At 44.5% G+C, this 15,699-nt stretch overlaps 1 protein-coding gene across 1 annotated transcript in view; it reads right to left on the bottom strand.

Annotated features, from left to right (window-relative positions):
• The window catches only part of MRTFB (myocardin related transcription factor B), a 224,856-nt gene that overhangs the window by 175,715 nt on the left and 33,442 nt on the right, over positions 1 to 15,699 (bottom strand). The window contains exon 2 of the mRNA XM_038763518.1: positions 929 to 1,047. Within this exon, the coding sequence (XP_038619446.1) occupies positions 929 to 985 (57 nt within the window). The 5' untranslated portion in view covers positions 986 to 1,047. The remainder of the gene's footprint in view (positions 1 to 928; positions 1,048 to 15,699) is intronic.

Below are 15,699 nucleotides of genomic sequence, written 5' to 3'. Positions count from 1 at the left end.
TTATTGAGCGCTTACTGTGTGCAGAGCACTGTACTAAGCGCTTGGGAAGTACAAGTTGGCAACATATAGAGACAGTCCCTACCCAACAGTGGGCTCACAGTCTAAATCTATAGGCTTCTAAAACCTGAGTTGCATTTTTCAAGCTTCTTTGGAGGGGTATCGGACCTCGAAACACTAGACCAAAATAAAATGAATATGCTGGGTTAGTTGAATCAATGTTCTACTAATAACTGTGGTGTTTGTTAAACGCTTACTATTTGCCAGATACTGTACTAAGCGCTGGGGCAGATACAAGCAAATGAGGTCGGATGCACATGGTGCACAGTCTTAATCCCCATATTATAATAATAATGTTGGTATTTGTTAAGCGCTTACTATGTGCCATGCACTGTTCTAAGCGCTGGGGTAGTTACAAGGTAATCAAGGTTGTCCCATGTGAGGCTCAATCCCCATTTTACAGATGAGGGAACTGAGGCACAGAAAAGTTAGGTGACTTGCCCAAAGTCACACAGCTGACAAGTGGCAGAGCCGGGATTAGAACCCATGACCTCTGACTCCAAAGCCCGGGCTCTTTCCACTGAGCCACTGCTTCTACAAAGAAAAGGTATGGTCTCAATATCCTATGTACCTAACCTCTCAGACTTATATTTTTCTTAAAAGTTCTTCAAAACAACTGAACATTAATTTCTAAAAAAATAACTTCCTTTACATCGTTATTCTTAACTCCAATGGGATACATTTTGTATGAAAGGCAATATTTCTGAAATTCACATGACACTAACCTTTCAACAGAGACAGTGAGATTAATACTCATAAAAGCTATCCTTAGAAGTCAAACAAAGACTGATGGTCAAGAAGTATTTCTGCATTTTATCCTCTCTGTGTGCAAACTACATATTCATCAATGTATTTTATGAGCTCTCCTTACCATGGTTTCTAATCGGTGCTCCTGCTGCTTGGAGTTATTCCAGCATCTGATGGGCATGAATGTCGGAAGTGCGTTGAGCTCACGTATCTCTTAGCCCCCTGCCATCTTTACCGGGACCTCTAAGAAATGTTGAAGAGGGAAAGAGTAAGGAACGTTACTTTTAATCTTTCCCTTGATCCCAAGCCGATGTGTAATATTATAAGCATACCTGTACGTGAAAAAGTTGTCTCAAACATACTATTAGCTAGCTTAAACCTCAACTCAAATCTCCCAGAACCTCTGAATTTAAACTTGATACCTGTTCTTTTAAACGAAAATCATTAGGAAGTAACTCATAGTCCTTTTTCAGGCTAATTTAAACGCATGCTTTGAGGAGGTATGCTAACTCAGTGACCGCTCATTAGCTCAACGTCTACACACGAATATATGCCTATTTGGGAAGCAGTGTTGTCTAGTGGAAAGTGCACAGGCCTGGGAGTTGCGGGACCCGGGTTCTAATTCTAACTCCACCATTTGTCTGCTACATGATCTTGGACAAGTCATCTACTTCTCTGTGCCTCAGTTTCCTCATCGTAAAATGGGGATTAAATATCTGTCCTCCTTCCTACTTAAACGGTGAACCCCATTTGGGGCAGGAAATCTATCCAACCTAATTATCTTGTGTCTACCTCTGTGTTCAGTACAGCGCTTGGCATACAAGAAGCGCTTACAAGTACCGTAATTATTACTTGTATCGGGCCAGATGTCCCGGTCTGATTTGGTTACCCTCTCCCGCAAATTTCGCTGGCCCGTTAAAGTCAGCTCAGCAATGCCAGCTTGGAAGCTGCAGTAGCTACCACTTCTTCAGCTGCTCCGACAAAAGACACTATTACTAATGACCGCACAATGACAACTAAGGGGTTTGGCCCTACCCCACCACAATCTAAGCTGGGACTCTTAATGAGTCCCTCCCTATGGCTGTCAGGATACGGTACAGAAATTGGGACTTTAGTCATCTGAAGGCTCACGTTGAGTTCTACTCTCGAAAACTGAAAGAAGATGACCAACAATGATCAGATTCTCCCCTGAATTCCTCCACTGCAGGTCGTGCTTGCACGCGAAGGAAGCCAGGGCCCAGGAGAAAGATGTCTTCAGAGGGAGGAAAGCTTTGCCTTTCAATTGCTCTGAAAGCTCAGGTTGGCTTTTATTTTAATTTGCGCTCTAAATTCAGAGTTCTTAACCTCTCAGTGATCCCTCACCAAGAAACGGACTGCATCCCAATCCTTGACCTAAAATAGCTGGGATATTACCCAGAAAGGACCCCCGGCCTTTTCATTATCAATCAATGGTATTTACTGAATGCTTATTATGTGCAGAGCGCTGCACTAAGTGCACGGGATTGTACGCTACGACAAAATTAGCAGACAAGTTCTCTGCCCATAGTGAGCTTACACACTAGAGGATTGTAAAATCCATTATAAAATCCATTCACAAAGTGAAGAAAGTGTGTGGACTGTATACCATTCTTTTCAGTGCAACTCATGGCATAAAAGGCATTCATTCATTCAATCGTATTTATTGAGCGCTTACTGTGTGCAGAGCACTGTACAAAGGCATCAAAGAAAATTGCACAAAACTCAGTAGAGAAGCAGCGTGGCTCGATCGAAAGAGCATGGGTTTGGGAGTCAGAGGGCATGGGTTCTAGTCCAGGCCCTGCCACTTGTCTGCTGTGTGACCTTGGGTAAGCCACTTAACTTCTCTGTGCCTCAGTTACCTCATCTGTAAAATGGGGGTTAAGACTGTGAGCCCCACATGCGACAATCTGATGACCCTGTATCTACCCCAGTGCTTAGAACAGTGTATATATGTATATATGTTTGCACATATTTATTACTCTATTTATTTATTTATTTTACTTGTACATATCTATTCTATTTATTTTATTTTGTTAGTATGTTTGGTTTTGTCTCCCCCTTTTAGACTGTGAGCCCACTGTTGGGTAGGGACTGTCTCTATATGTTGCCAATTTGTACTTCCCGAGCGCTTAGTACAGTGCTCTGCACACAGTAAGCGCTCAATAAATACGATTGATGATGATGATGATGCTTGGCATATAGTGAGCACTTAACAAATACCCTAATTATTATTATTATTATTATTAAAACAAAAGTAAATTATCCCATTGGTTCAACCAATGGATTAAGAGCACCGAATGCTTTCTATGTGCAGATCACTACACAAAGATTGTGGGGAAAGTACAATAAAATTAGTCAACATGATCCCTACCCTCAAGAAGCTTACTATTAACAGGGGAGACAAGCACTAAAATAAAACACAGCTAGAAAGAAGACCTCCTCTCGGGATCGCACCTGGAGAGTTTCCAGTAATCTACCAGTCTTGGCTTCGAGAGGAAGAGTCAAATAGAGGCATACCCATGCCATTCCTGGCACATAGTAAGCGCTTAACAAATATCATCATTATTATTATTCTTCTTAGCTTGGGCAGTGGCAAGTGAGTGGAAGGCAATCGGCTACAAGTCAAAACTCCCCCATGCTGGGCAGCCGTGGCATGGAAGAGAGTCGAGAGCAGAGACTCAAGTTGATCGCATGGAAGAAGGCAATGGTAAACCACTTCTGTATTTTTACCACGAAAATCCTATGGACACACTACCAGAATGTTTGCAAACGGAGATGGGGCGTTCTGGGAGAGATGGGTCCACGGGGTCGTTATGGGTTGGACACGACTCGACAGCGTAAGACAAAGGAAGAAGACGGTAAAAGAGATATGTATGAGTTAGCGCTTAAAGTAGCAGAGTTTGTAAGGTATATTGGAAAGGGCTACTGGTGGTCATGTGGACACAAGTGCTTAGTTTGCTAGGAGTATTCTTATTATTAACACTTGGGATTAGGGGTTAGGCAACCAGAATTATCTTCCCAGCCAGCCATCAATCCTTTGTTGGGCCTTCAATTCGTCACTTAGCCCCTCTAGATCTACGTTTTTCCCATCTGCAAAATAATCAATCAATCAATCGTATTTATTGAGCGCTTACTATGTGCAGAGCACTGTACTAAGCGCTTGGGAAGTACAAATTGGCAACACATAGAGACAGTCCCTACCCAACAGTGGGCTCACAGTCTAAAAGGTGGGCTCACAGTCTAAAATGGCTCTTCTATTTCATTGGGTTGCTCTAATGAGATCACTGAGGTGAAATGCTTGGAACTGTATTGTTAATAGCATAATAACCGCTGTAATTATAACTGCTGAATCTCCCCCAGTAAAATAGAGGTGGGAACTCTCCTATCTCTTGACCTCTCAATGACCCGCAAGGAGGGTAATGGACATGGAGTTTAAAATTTGTTCTGGACCAAATCTCATTGGTTAGAGGGGCCAGAACAATAGATCAGATACTCATGCGGGCTCTAAAGAAGACACTATATTGAAGCATTTTCAATATGTAAAGCAGCCGATCAAAGACAGCCCTCACACTCCGCTCCTCTTGTGCTAACCTCACTGTGCCTCGTCGTCGCCTGTCCCGCCGTCGACCCCTGGCCCGCAATGCCCTCCCTCCTCAAATTCTAGACTGTGAGCCCACTGTTGGGTAGGGACCGTCTCTATATGTTGCCAACCAGCGCTTAGTACAGTGCTCTGCACACAGTAAGCGCTCAATAAATATGATTGAATGAATGAGTGAAGTGCTGAAGTGGTATTTGCGGACCGTAAGCTCATTATGGGCAGTCGATCCATCAATAAGCGCTTATTGCGTTCAGGGCACTGTACTAAGCGCTTGGGGGATTACAACACAAGAATACAACAGACACATTCTCTGCCTACAGTGAGCTTACAGTCTTGCACATCTCCTCAAAAACGACTTCCTCGACTAAGCCCTCAATTCCTATTCTCAATCAATCAATCGTATTTATTGAGCGCTTACTACGTGCAGAGCACTGTACTAAGCGCTTGGGAAGTACAAATTGGCAACATGTAGAGACAGTCCCTACCCAACAGTGGGCTCACAGTCTAAAAGGGGGAGACAGAGAACAAAACCAAACATACTAACAAAATAAAATAAATAGAATAGATATGTACAAGTAGAATAAATAGAGTAATAAATATGTACAAACATATATACATATATACAATTCTCTCACTCCATTCTGCATTGCTCATGCACTTGGATTTGCATCCTTTATTCACCCCTTCCTCAGCCCCACAGCATTTACACACATATCTGTAATTTATTTCTATCAATGGCTGTCTCCCCCTCTAGGCTGTAAGCTTATTGTGGGCCGGGAATGTGTCTAACAACTCTGTTATATTGTTCTCTCCCAAGCGCTTAATACAATCCTCCGCACACAGTAAGCACTCAGATACGATTGACTGATTAATTGAGGGAGGGAGCAGGTAGCAGAAAAGAAAATGAGTTCCCACATGCACTATTCTCTTTCTAATCAAGCGCTTAGTACAGTGTTCTGCACACAGTCAGCGCTCAATAAATACGATTGATTGATTAATCACAAATTAGAAGCTGAGTGGGCAGCCTGAAATCCATCCTGTTACCCCAGGCTTGTATGCCGATCCTCAAGCAAACAAAAAATAAATCCTCCCACCAAGACTTGGAAAAACTTACTCCAAAGGTTATTACGCGCTATAAGGTACCAGCAATTTATGCTTTATAATCTGCAAAATCATTTTAGAATTTTCTTTCTTAACATAAATTTGAAGGAGGAACCTGGCCAAAAGCGGTCGTCTTTCTCTCCTTCCTCCAGTAACAAATCAAATATCCTCTTTAAGGAGCGTCCTGCTTTGGGAATTCCAATAACTCTACCAAGAAGCACTACTGGGCGGCAGGAAACCACAATATCTGAACACGCTTGTTCATTTTTCATTTTTCTTAATTTTGAGAAGTGTTTGAATTTGGCACTGTTGAATTTCTATTGGTATGTCATTTCCTCAGATTGTGAGTTTCTTGAAGGCCTTGAACTACATCTTTTTCCAGTACTCTATAATCTCTTTAGGACTTTTAGTGCTTTGACCAAAGAACTCAATTAATGCTTAGAGTGGTGGTGGGGATGATGAAATTAATGATAATCTACAGGCCTAACTCCTTAACTTGGGGTGGAGATACTACCCCCTAGGGAAGTATTGCCTTTGAACAGTGTAAAATAACTTTTGCTTTTAAGCAATACCAGATAATATCTAATCAGGCACTCTCCACAATAGAGTTATGTTTCTTGAAAATGTGGCTGTATCATGGAAGCTTGTGTAGTGGGGTACAATTTATCATATACTCCGCGTTACAAACTGGAATCTATTCCAGTACTTCTGGAAAAGTACTACTTTGAACTTCCTTTACAGATGTTACACTTCAATGATAGCCATCTCTAAACTATCGTTTAATCTATATTAAAGTAATCCACAGTATGGCATCACAAAATGGATGGGGAGGAACTAAAAGCACTAACTAGAGCAAAACTGTGCTGTACAATTGGCAATTTCTGGCCATTCATCGCTCCCATTAGACTGTAAGGGCCTTAAAGGTGTTGATGAGTGCTTTATCTCTGCAATATTTTATGCTTGACGCCCAACAGGGGCTCAATCTGTGCTGTTTATCAGGATGGATGATGATGATGATAGTTCAGAGGAAGGGAGAAGAGGTGGGGGGGTGGAGGAGAGAAAAGAATGAAACAGATGAGAAGGTAGGGGTAGATCTATGTAGAGATTTTCCTTTCATTTTTCATCTCACTTGACAGAGCAAGTTACTTGGAGAAGTTACTTCGCTCCTGTCAACTGGGGAGCTGGCACAGAGACAGATCCCTAGCTAACCGAAATGCTACAGGAGGAGGAATCTGGCAAGTCTGCTTTCACTGGAAAATTTAATGTGTCATATATTCAAAGCCAAAAATATAAACCCAGTAAATCAAAAAAAGAATTTCTTTGATAAACACATTTTTTTTGGAATAATGTAACAGTAAAGTCCCTTCATTGCCTCAATCCAATTTTCTTCAAGGTGCTACAGAAACCATCCTCACTGTATAATTACTACACCTCATGAAACTGCACAATTATATTTTGGAGGAGTGCTTGATCTGGCTTAAATTACTGAAACTGCTAATCTATAACTGGTTAGAAATGTTAATGCATGCTTCTAAAATAAATGAAAAACATTCATGTAAACCGATATGGATGTAGTCAATCAATTCATGGTGTTTATTGAGTGCTTACTGTGTGCAGGACACTGTACTGAGCACTTGGGAGACTGCAATACAGAGTTGGTAGACACATTCCCGGCCCGCAACAAGCTTACAGTCTAGAAAGGGCCACACCGCTTCTCAACAACAGTTTCATATTGGCCCTGTTCACACCCTTTATGCCTCCTCTCAACCTTTATCTTTCTGTGCTGTGAGGCTGAGGGTGAATACCAAATGCCCGAAGAGTACATACAAATCTATCAAATCAATGCACATACAATTATTCTTTAAAAGATTCAGGCAGAACTATGGAAATGATTGAAGTCAATGTAAAGAAACTGTGGTTGCCATTGGGGAATCCTCTGTATTGACTGAGTTAATTTCAACTCTCCAGTATTTCTACTTTTCGACTTTTTAGAGTCTAGCCTGGGTGGTCTTTGAGCAGTTACTATGTAAGATTTTGCTTTGCACATAGTAAGCGCTTAATAAATGCCATTATTATTATTATTATTATTATGAACAGCAGCCAGAAGGAGGAACGTCCCAGTTGTGGCTATGCCATCAATCGTGAAGGTTTCTGACCAAGGAACTGGCTAGGGGGGCCCGTGGTGGGCAGACTCGGTGGGCTACAAACATCTCGACTACCACACTGGCTCCCCGACATACTACGGTGGGAAAGCACTGCACTAGCACAATCCTGCAGCCACTCTGGCAGTAAGTGAGTTTTGTAGGTGAGATTCAAAAGTACATCTTGCAGCATATTGCTCTTGTTGCGTCCAACAAGATGAGCAGGGATGAGCGATGGTGATGGTGTCGCATAAACCACTAGCACTAATCAGTTTCTCCATGCGGGTTCTCAGCCCCAAAGTCTTTGTGGTGGGACTGAGGTTCACATGTGGTTTAAACCTGGAGAGTCCATCATTATGATGTAAAACAGGGGCATCAATTTTAAAGAATATACAGTTTCAAGCCAAATAGACTAGTACGTACCATGAATTGCTATTCGTTATTCCAACTGATAGTTTTGGTCACAGAATCTAGAAGTAATAGTAAAATAATAAAGTATATTGTTGGAAGTCACTGCCGTCTCCTCTCAAACAAAATATACCCCCTCCATCTGCACCTCCAACCCCATCTCTTCACATCTTCATGCTGCTGCCCGGATTATCTTTGTCCAGAAACGCTCTGGACATATTACTCCCCTCCTCAAAAACCTCCAATGGCTACCGATCAATCTGCGCATCAGGCAGAAACTCCTCACCCTGGGCTTCAAGGCTGTCCATCCCCTCGCCCCCTCCTACCTCACCTCCCTTCTCTCCTTCTACTGCCCAGCCCGCACCCTCCGCTCCTCCACCACTAATCTCCTCACTGTACCTCGCTCTCGCCTGTCCCGCCATCGACCCCCGGCCCACGTCATCCCCCGGGCCTGGAATGCCCTCCCTCTGCCCATCCGCCAAGCTAGCTCTCTTCCTCCCTTCAAGGCCCTGCTGAGAGCTCACCTCCTCCAAGAGGCCTTCCCAGACTGAGCCCCTTCTTTCCTCTCCCCCTCGTCCCCCTCTCCATCCCCCCGTCTTACCTCCTTCCCTTCCCCACAGCACCTGTATATATGTATATATGGTTGTACATATTTATTACTCTATTTATTTATTTATTCATTTATTTTACTTGTACATTTCTATCCTACTTATTTTATTTTGTTGGTATGTTTGGTTCTGTTCTCTGTCTCCCCCTTTTAGACTGTGAGCCCACTGTTGGGTAGGGACTGTCTCTATGTGATGCCAATTTGTACTTCCCAAGCACTTAGTACAGTGCTCTGCACATAGTAAGCGCTCAATAAATACGATTGATTGATTGATTGATCTTCTCAAAACACTTGTGTCCTCTCTTCGTCCCTCCCTGGCGACCATCTTCGACTGTTTGCTTTCCAATGGCTTCTTCCCCCGCTACTTTCAAACATGCCCACGTAGCCCCTATCCTAAAAAAGCTCTCCCTTGACTCCACAACTCCCTCTAGTTATCACCTCCTCTCCTCCTACGGTTCCTCTCCAAACTCCTTGAGTGACTGGTCTACACCTGCTGCCTCCACTTCCTCTCTTCCAGTTCTCTTGTTGACCTGCTCCGATCTGGCTTCCGACCCCTTCACTCCACGGAAACTGTCCTCACAAAGGTCACCAGTGATCTCCTACTTGCCGAATCCAACAGCCTCTACTACATCATAATCCTCCACAACCTCTCAGCTGTTATCGACACCGTGGATCACACATTACTCCTGGAAACATGATCTACCCTTGGCTTCACTGACACTGTCCTATCCTGGTTTGGGTAGGGACTGTCTCTATATGTTGCCAACTTTTACTTCCCAAGCGCTTAGTACAGTGCTCTGCACACAGTGAGCGCTCAATAAATACGATTGATGATGATGGTTCTCCACCTATCTCTCTGGTCACCCTTCTCAGTCTTTTTCGCAGCTTCTCTTCTGCCTCCACCCTCAAACTGTGGGAGCCCCTCAAGGCTTAGTTCTGGGTCCCTTTCTATTCTCCATTTACACCCACTCGCTTAGAGAACTCATTCGCTCCCATGGCTTCAACTACCATCGCTATGTGGAGGATTCCCAAATCTACATCTCCAACCCTGATCTCTTGTCTTCTCTGCAGTCTCACATTTCCTCCTGCCTTCAGAATATCTCTACCTGGATGTCCCACTGACATCTCAAACTTATGTCCAAAACAGAACTCCCCAGCTTCCCATCCAAACCCTGACCTCCTCATGATTTTCCCATTACTACAGACAGCACTACCAACTCCCGTCTCACAAGCCTATAACCTTGGCATTATCCTCAACATCTCTCTCACAACCCACATATTCAATCCGTCACTACTGTCCGTTCTAACTTCACAACATCGCTAAAATCCACCCTTTCCTCTCATTCATGCAACTACGCTGATCCGAGCACTTATCCTATCCTGCTTGACTACTCTTCATCTGCCTCCTCTCTCTCCCCACTCAAGTTCATACTTTGCTGTCCAGATTATTCTTCTAAAAAAACCCATTCAGTCCATGTTTGCCCACTACTCAAAAACCTCTAATGGCTACCCATTCACCTCCGCAACAAACAGAAACTCCTTGTCACTGGCTTTTTGCAGGACTCGATCAGCTTGCCTGCATCTATCTTACCTCAATCTCCTACTACAGCTCAGTCCCCACATTTCACTCCTCTAGCATCACCTTGCTCGCTGTGACTAGATCTCATCTATCTCAGCGCTGACCATTTTCCCATGTCTTCCCTCTGGCCTGGAACTCCCTCCCCCTCAATATAACGCGAGACGACCACTCTCCCCACCTTCAAAGCCTTATTAAAAACACATCTCCTCCAAGAGGCCCTCTCTGCCTCGCCTCCCTCTCTCTTAGGAGTCATCTAAGCACTTAGATCTGTACCCTTTGGGCACTTGGCATTCACTCCAACAGCCCCACAGGACTTGAGTACATATTCATACTTTATTTATATTAATGTCAGCCTCCTCCTTTACACTGTAACCTTGTGGTGGGCAGGAAATATGCCTACCCACTCTGTTACAATGTCCTCTTCAGAGCACTTAATACAGTGCTCTGCACAAAGCACTCAAATACCATTTATGATGAAGATGTATTATACCCTCCCAAACACTTAGTACAGTGCTCTGCATACAGTGAGCACTCTTTAAATCCCATTGTTTGATTGACGGATCTATCCCAGCACTTAACGCCGCACTCAGTGCACAGTATGTGCTTAATAAATCTCATAATTATAAGCTGATTATCTGCATGAATCAACTATCACTTACTCCAAGATTCTGGGATGCAAAAAAGAATGCGTTGTAAGACTTCAAAATTCCTGTCCTTTCAATACCGTAAAACTCAACCACAGCCCAAAGATCCTACACGGTATCTGTGGGGGCATCAAGTGATATCTCTCATATGGCGTAAACTTTTATAACGTCAAGGTAATCACCCCAATTTGGTGAAAAGTCACAGAATCATCATCATCAATCGTATTTATTGAGCGCTTACTGTGTGCAGAGCACTGTACTAAGCGCTTGGGAAGTACAAGTTGGTAACATATAGAGACTGAATGATATGACTAGAATTCTGACAGGACCAGAAATCCAGGGCCCAACCCAACCCTACTCCAGCTGGCGACGGGCTTGACCGCCACATCCGAGGATGAAACGCATGGAAGAGAGCCCAAGACGAACTGGAAATGGGTGCAGGCTCGCTTCCAAGAGGTGCTATCGATCACTCTCCAGGTTGTTTTCGGGGCTGCTGGGAGTTTGGCACCAGAAAGGACATGGATCTGCTCTACATGTGTGAAATTACCTTACACTTGAACTGATGCCCCACTTCCTGCAATGAATTGCAGCCCCTCTGCCACGAAACAGTGGTGGTGAAAGGCATGGGACTGCGGGAGTCGAGCAACCCGTTTCCACCTGCTAGGATTTTGGGTTGGTTTGGTGTCGGCCTAGCCCAGCAATCTCCAGACCCAGAGGCTGGGCCCAGCCAAAGAGGGACCTAACAGTAAATTATCTCTAGATGTCACATTCTTAGAAAAATACCCAGAAATGTATGACAACCTCCCTGTTGCTTACAAAATTTCTTTTCTTATTCAACCCGAAGCTGAGAGGAGAATAGGCAAAGACCATTTACTGTAATACAGGGTTTCATGTACCGTCAGTTCTGCCTGAATGTGTGATTCCCCTATGGGGTAGAAAAATAGGGAACGCTCTTCCAACAACATGAACGCAATACGATGCTATATGAACACAATGCGCTGTCAGAAGCAGCAGCTGTGTGTTGGACAGGGTGAGTAGTAAAGTGTACGTTTTCCTTAAAGGGATCTTCAGGAATGCAGCAGCCTCTGTACTTACAGGAGAACTGCCTATTCTTAAAGCTCTAGAGCCTTCTCTTCTCTAGGTTAATTCCGGTTTTTTTGACATGCCCGACTGAAAACCTAATTTTGTGCCCTCCAAATTCCTCATTACTTCTTAAGCCTAAAACTGGTCACTGCTAGGAGTCTGAACAACACAAAACCCACTGGAATACTTCCTTGGCATTTTCTGCAACTTATTCTGAAGTACAACTTCTGATACTCCTCTGCCTTAAATGCTTCTAAATTATGCAGATACATCTTATTTCTAATTTTTATTCTTCTTGATGCATAAAGTGTTGGAAACAAAGACTTGGTCATGTCCATAGTAAGGAAAACTGCAAAGCAGTTGAAAAGAATGAAAAATAATTTGATAGAGGACCAGGTATAGTCATTTTGAAGCCTGTAAAATGGCCCTAAGATATTCGAGAACATATTCATGTGTGTACTCAGTGGACTGTCTCTATGCATTGCCAACTTGTACTTCCCAAGTGCTTAGTACAGTGTTCTGCACACAGTAAGTGCTCAATAAATATGATTGATTGATCTGAGTTCTTATCACAACTCTATCTGTTGGGTGACCTTGGGCAAGTCACAACTTCTCTATGCATCAGTTTTCTCATTTCTAAAAAAAGGGGGAAAAGATACCAGTTCTACCTCCTACTTAGATTCTAAGCCCCATGTAGGACAGGGGCAGTGACTCACCTGGTTATTTTGTACCTATCCCAGGGCTTAGTACAGTGCTTAGTACACAGTAAGTACTTAACAAATACCACAATAATGGTAACAGTGACAATTCCTTTTCCTCCTTTCAAAGACTTATTCTCCTCCAAGAGGCCTTCCCAGACTAAGCCCCTCTTACCTCTTCTCCCACCCTGCAGCACCCTGACTTGCTCCCTTTGCTCTCTCCCTTCCCAGCCCCACGGCACATATGTCCATATCTGTAATTTATTTATTTGTACTGATGTATGTTTCCCTGCCTCTAGACTGTAAGCTTATTGAGGGGAGGGAATGTTCCTGTTTACTGTAGTACTGTACTCTCTCAAGCGCTTACTGCAGTGCTCTGCACACAGTAAATATGTGAATATAAATATAAGCGCTCAATAAACATGATTGAATGAATAATGGGACAAGTAGCGTGGCCGAATGGTTAGAGCAGGGGCCCGGAAGTCAGAGGACCCGGGTTCTAATCGTGATTCTGCCATTTGTCTCTGTGAGACTTCGAAAAAGTCACTTAGCTTCCCTGTGCCTCAGTTCCCTCATCTGTAAAACCTGATTAGCTTGAATCTACCCCAGTTCTTACCCCAAAGGCTCCACACACAGTAAGCGCTACCAAATACCATAAAATAACAATCATAATTATTACTAATGCTCAAATCAACAGTATTTTTTTGATGGCACTTATTAAGCGCTTACTATGTGCAAAGCACTGTTCTAAGCGCTGGGGAGGTTACAAGGTGATCAGGTTGTCCCACGGGGGGCTCACAGTCTCAATCCCCATTTTACAGATGAGGGAACTGAAGCCCAGAGAAGTGAAGCGACTTGCCCAAAGTCACACAGCTGACAAGTGGCGGAGCCGGGATTCGAACCCACGACCTCTGACTCCAAAGCCCGGGCTCTTTCCACTGAGCCACGCTACTTCCCTTTTTTTTTTGCCCTCTATCCATCCTGTTGACGCATTTCCTTGACCCCGTGCCCTCTTCTCCAGGTCCCCACAGTATTTTGGCAGGCCACTTCCCAAATGATGATGATGATGACATTTATTACTATGTGCAATGCTTAGTGGCGGGCTCAGCAGCACGCTGAGAGGTTGATGCTCACCCAACAGGAGGGCTCGGCTCCTGCTGCCTCAAGCACAAAATGAAGGGACAAGATCTTTCTTGGGATCGGATGAGGCGCTCTGAAATAGGCGCCCCAACAAAATTGGCACCGTGGGGATGATGCCATTAGCTTCGTCCCCGCGGCTCTTGGGGCAGGAACTATCGTACCCACCCAACCCCTCAAAACCAGAAACGGTGCTGAGGCGGAGCCAAGATAGCGGGTCCTCTCCTTTCCCTCCGCTGGCCGAATGGGACCCCAGATCACCCAGGGACTGGTGATGTTCCCATCGTCAATCAATCAATCAATCGTATTTATCGAGCGCTTACTGTGTGCAGAGCACTGTACTAAGCGCTTGGGCGGTACAAGTTAGCAACGCATAGAGACAGTCCCTACCCAACAGTGGGCTCACAGTCTACATATCTATTCTATTTACATATCTATTCTATTTATTTTGTTAGTATGTTTGGTTTTGTTCTCTGTCTCCCCCTTTTAGACTGTGAGCCCACTGTTGGGTAGGGACTGTCTCTATATGTTGCCAGCTTGTACTTCCCAAGCGCTTAGTACAGTGCTCTGCACTTAGTAAGCGCTCAATAAATACGATTGATGATGATAAAAAGTGGGCTTCAGGGGCAAGTGTGCCATCACATTTATTTATATTAACGTCTATCTCCCCCTCTAGACTGTAAGCTTGTTGTGGGTAGGGAATGTATCTGTTCTAGCGTACTCTCCCAAGCACTTAGTACAGTGCTCTGCACACGGGAACCGCTCCATAAATAGGATCGACCGACTGACTCCCGAAGCCCAGAGGGGAAATGTATTTGCTTTCCTGATGCCCTGCTCTGCCCCTCCATCCTGCATGGGCTTGGAGCTGTGAAGAGGAGATGGACTTTTAAAAAAAAAAAATTGTGATGTATTTGCCTTCCTTTCCCCACAAGAGGGGTTTTATGGGGACGGTTTCCATTTGTACTTTCCAAGCGCTTAGTACAGTGCTCTGCACATAGTAAGTGCTCAATAAATATGATTGAATGAATGCCACCAAGCAGCAGCGGCAGCACTGAGGAGGGCCAGCTAGGTCGGGAGACCACTCATCTCCCATGGGTGGCAAGGCGGGGGGCAAGAACAGCCCCCATGCCAATAATAATAATAATAATAATGGTATTTGATAAGCACCTACTAGGTGCCCGACTATTGTTTTAAGCCCTGGGGTAGATACAGGGTAATGGGGCTCCCAGTCTTAATCCCCATTTTACAGATGAGGTAACTAAGGCAGCGTGGCTCAGTGGAGTCAGAGGTCATGGGTTCGAATCCCGGCTCCGCCACATGTCCGCTGTGTGATCTTGGGCAAGTCATTTAACTTCTCTGAGTCTCAGTTACCTCATCTGTAAAATGGGGATGAAGACTGTGAGCCCCACGTGGGCCAACCTGATCACCCGGTATCCTCCCCAGCGCTTAGAACAGTGATTTGCACATAGTAAGCGCTTAACAAACGCCAATTATTATTATTATTATTATAAGGCCCAGAGAAGTGACTTGACCCAGGTCGCACGGCAGACAGGTGGCACTGCCAGGATTAGAACCCAGGTCCTTTGACTTCCAAGCCTGTGCTCCTGCCCCTAGGCCAGGCTGCTTCTCACAATGTTTCTGCCTAGTGAGGGGAAGGATGCGTTTGTCTCAGCGCAGTCCCAACTCCCCAACCCGTTCCAACTCACCCGGGGAACGGTAATGTCCAAATCAGCTGCTTCGACGAGCTTGATCCCCAGGTCCTGCCCTCTCACCACACCTACTCTGCCAAGCCCGTTTCCCTCCAAGTCCCCCCTGGGGACCCTCCTCCCAACGTCCCGGCTCCACCAATTGTCAGCTGTGTGACTTCGGGCAAGTCACTTC

This window comes from Tachyglossus aculeatus, chromosome 21 (assembly GCF_015852505.1).
Source record: "Tachyglossus aculeatus isolate mTacAcu1 chromosome 21, mTacAcu1.pri, whole genome shotgun sequence".
Lineage (NCBI taxonomy): Eukaryota > Metazoa > Chordata > Mammalia > Monotremata > Tachyglossidae > Tachyglossus > Tachyglossus aculeatus.
This window is presented reverse-complemented; position numbering and strand designations above follow the sequence as displayed.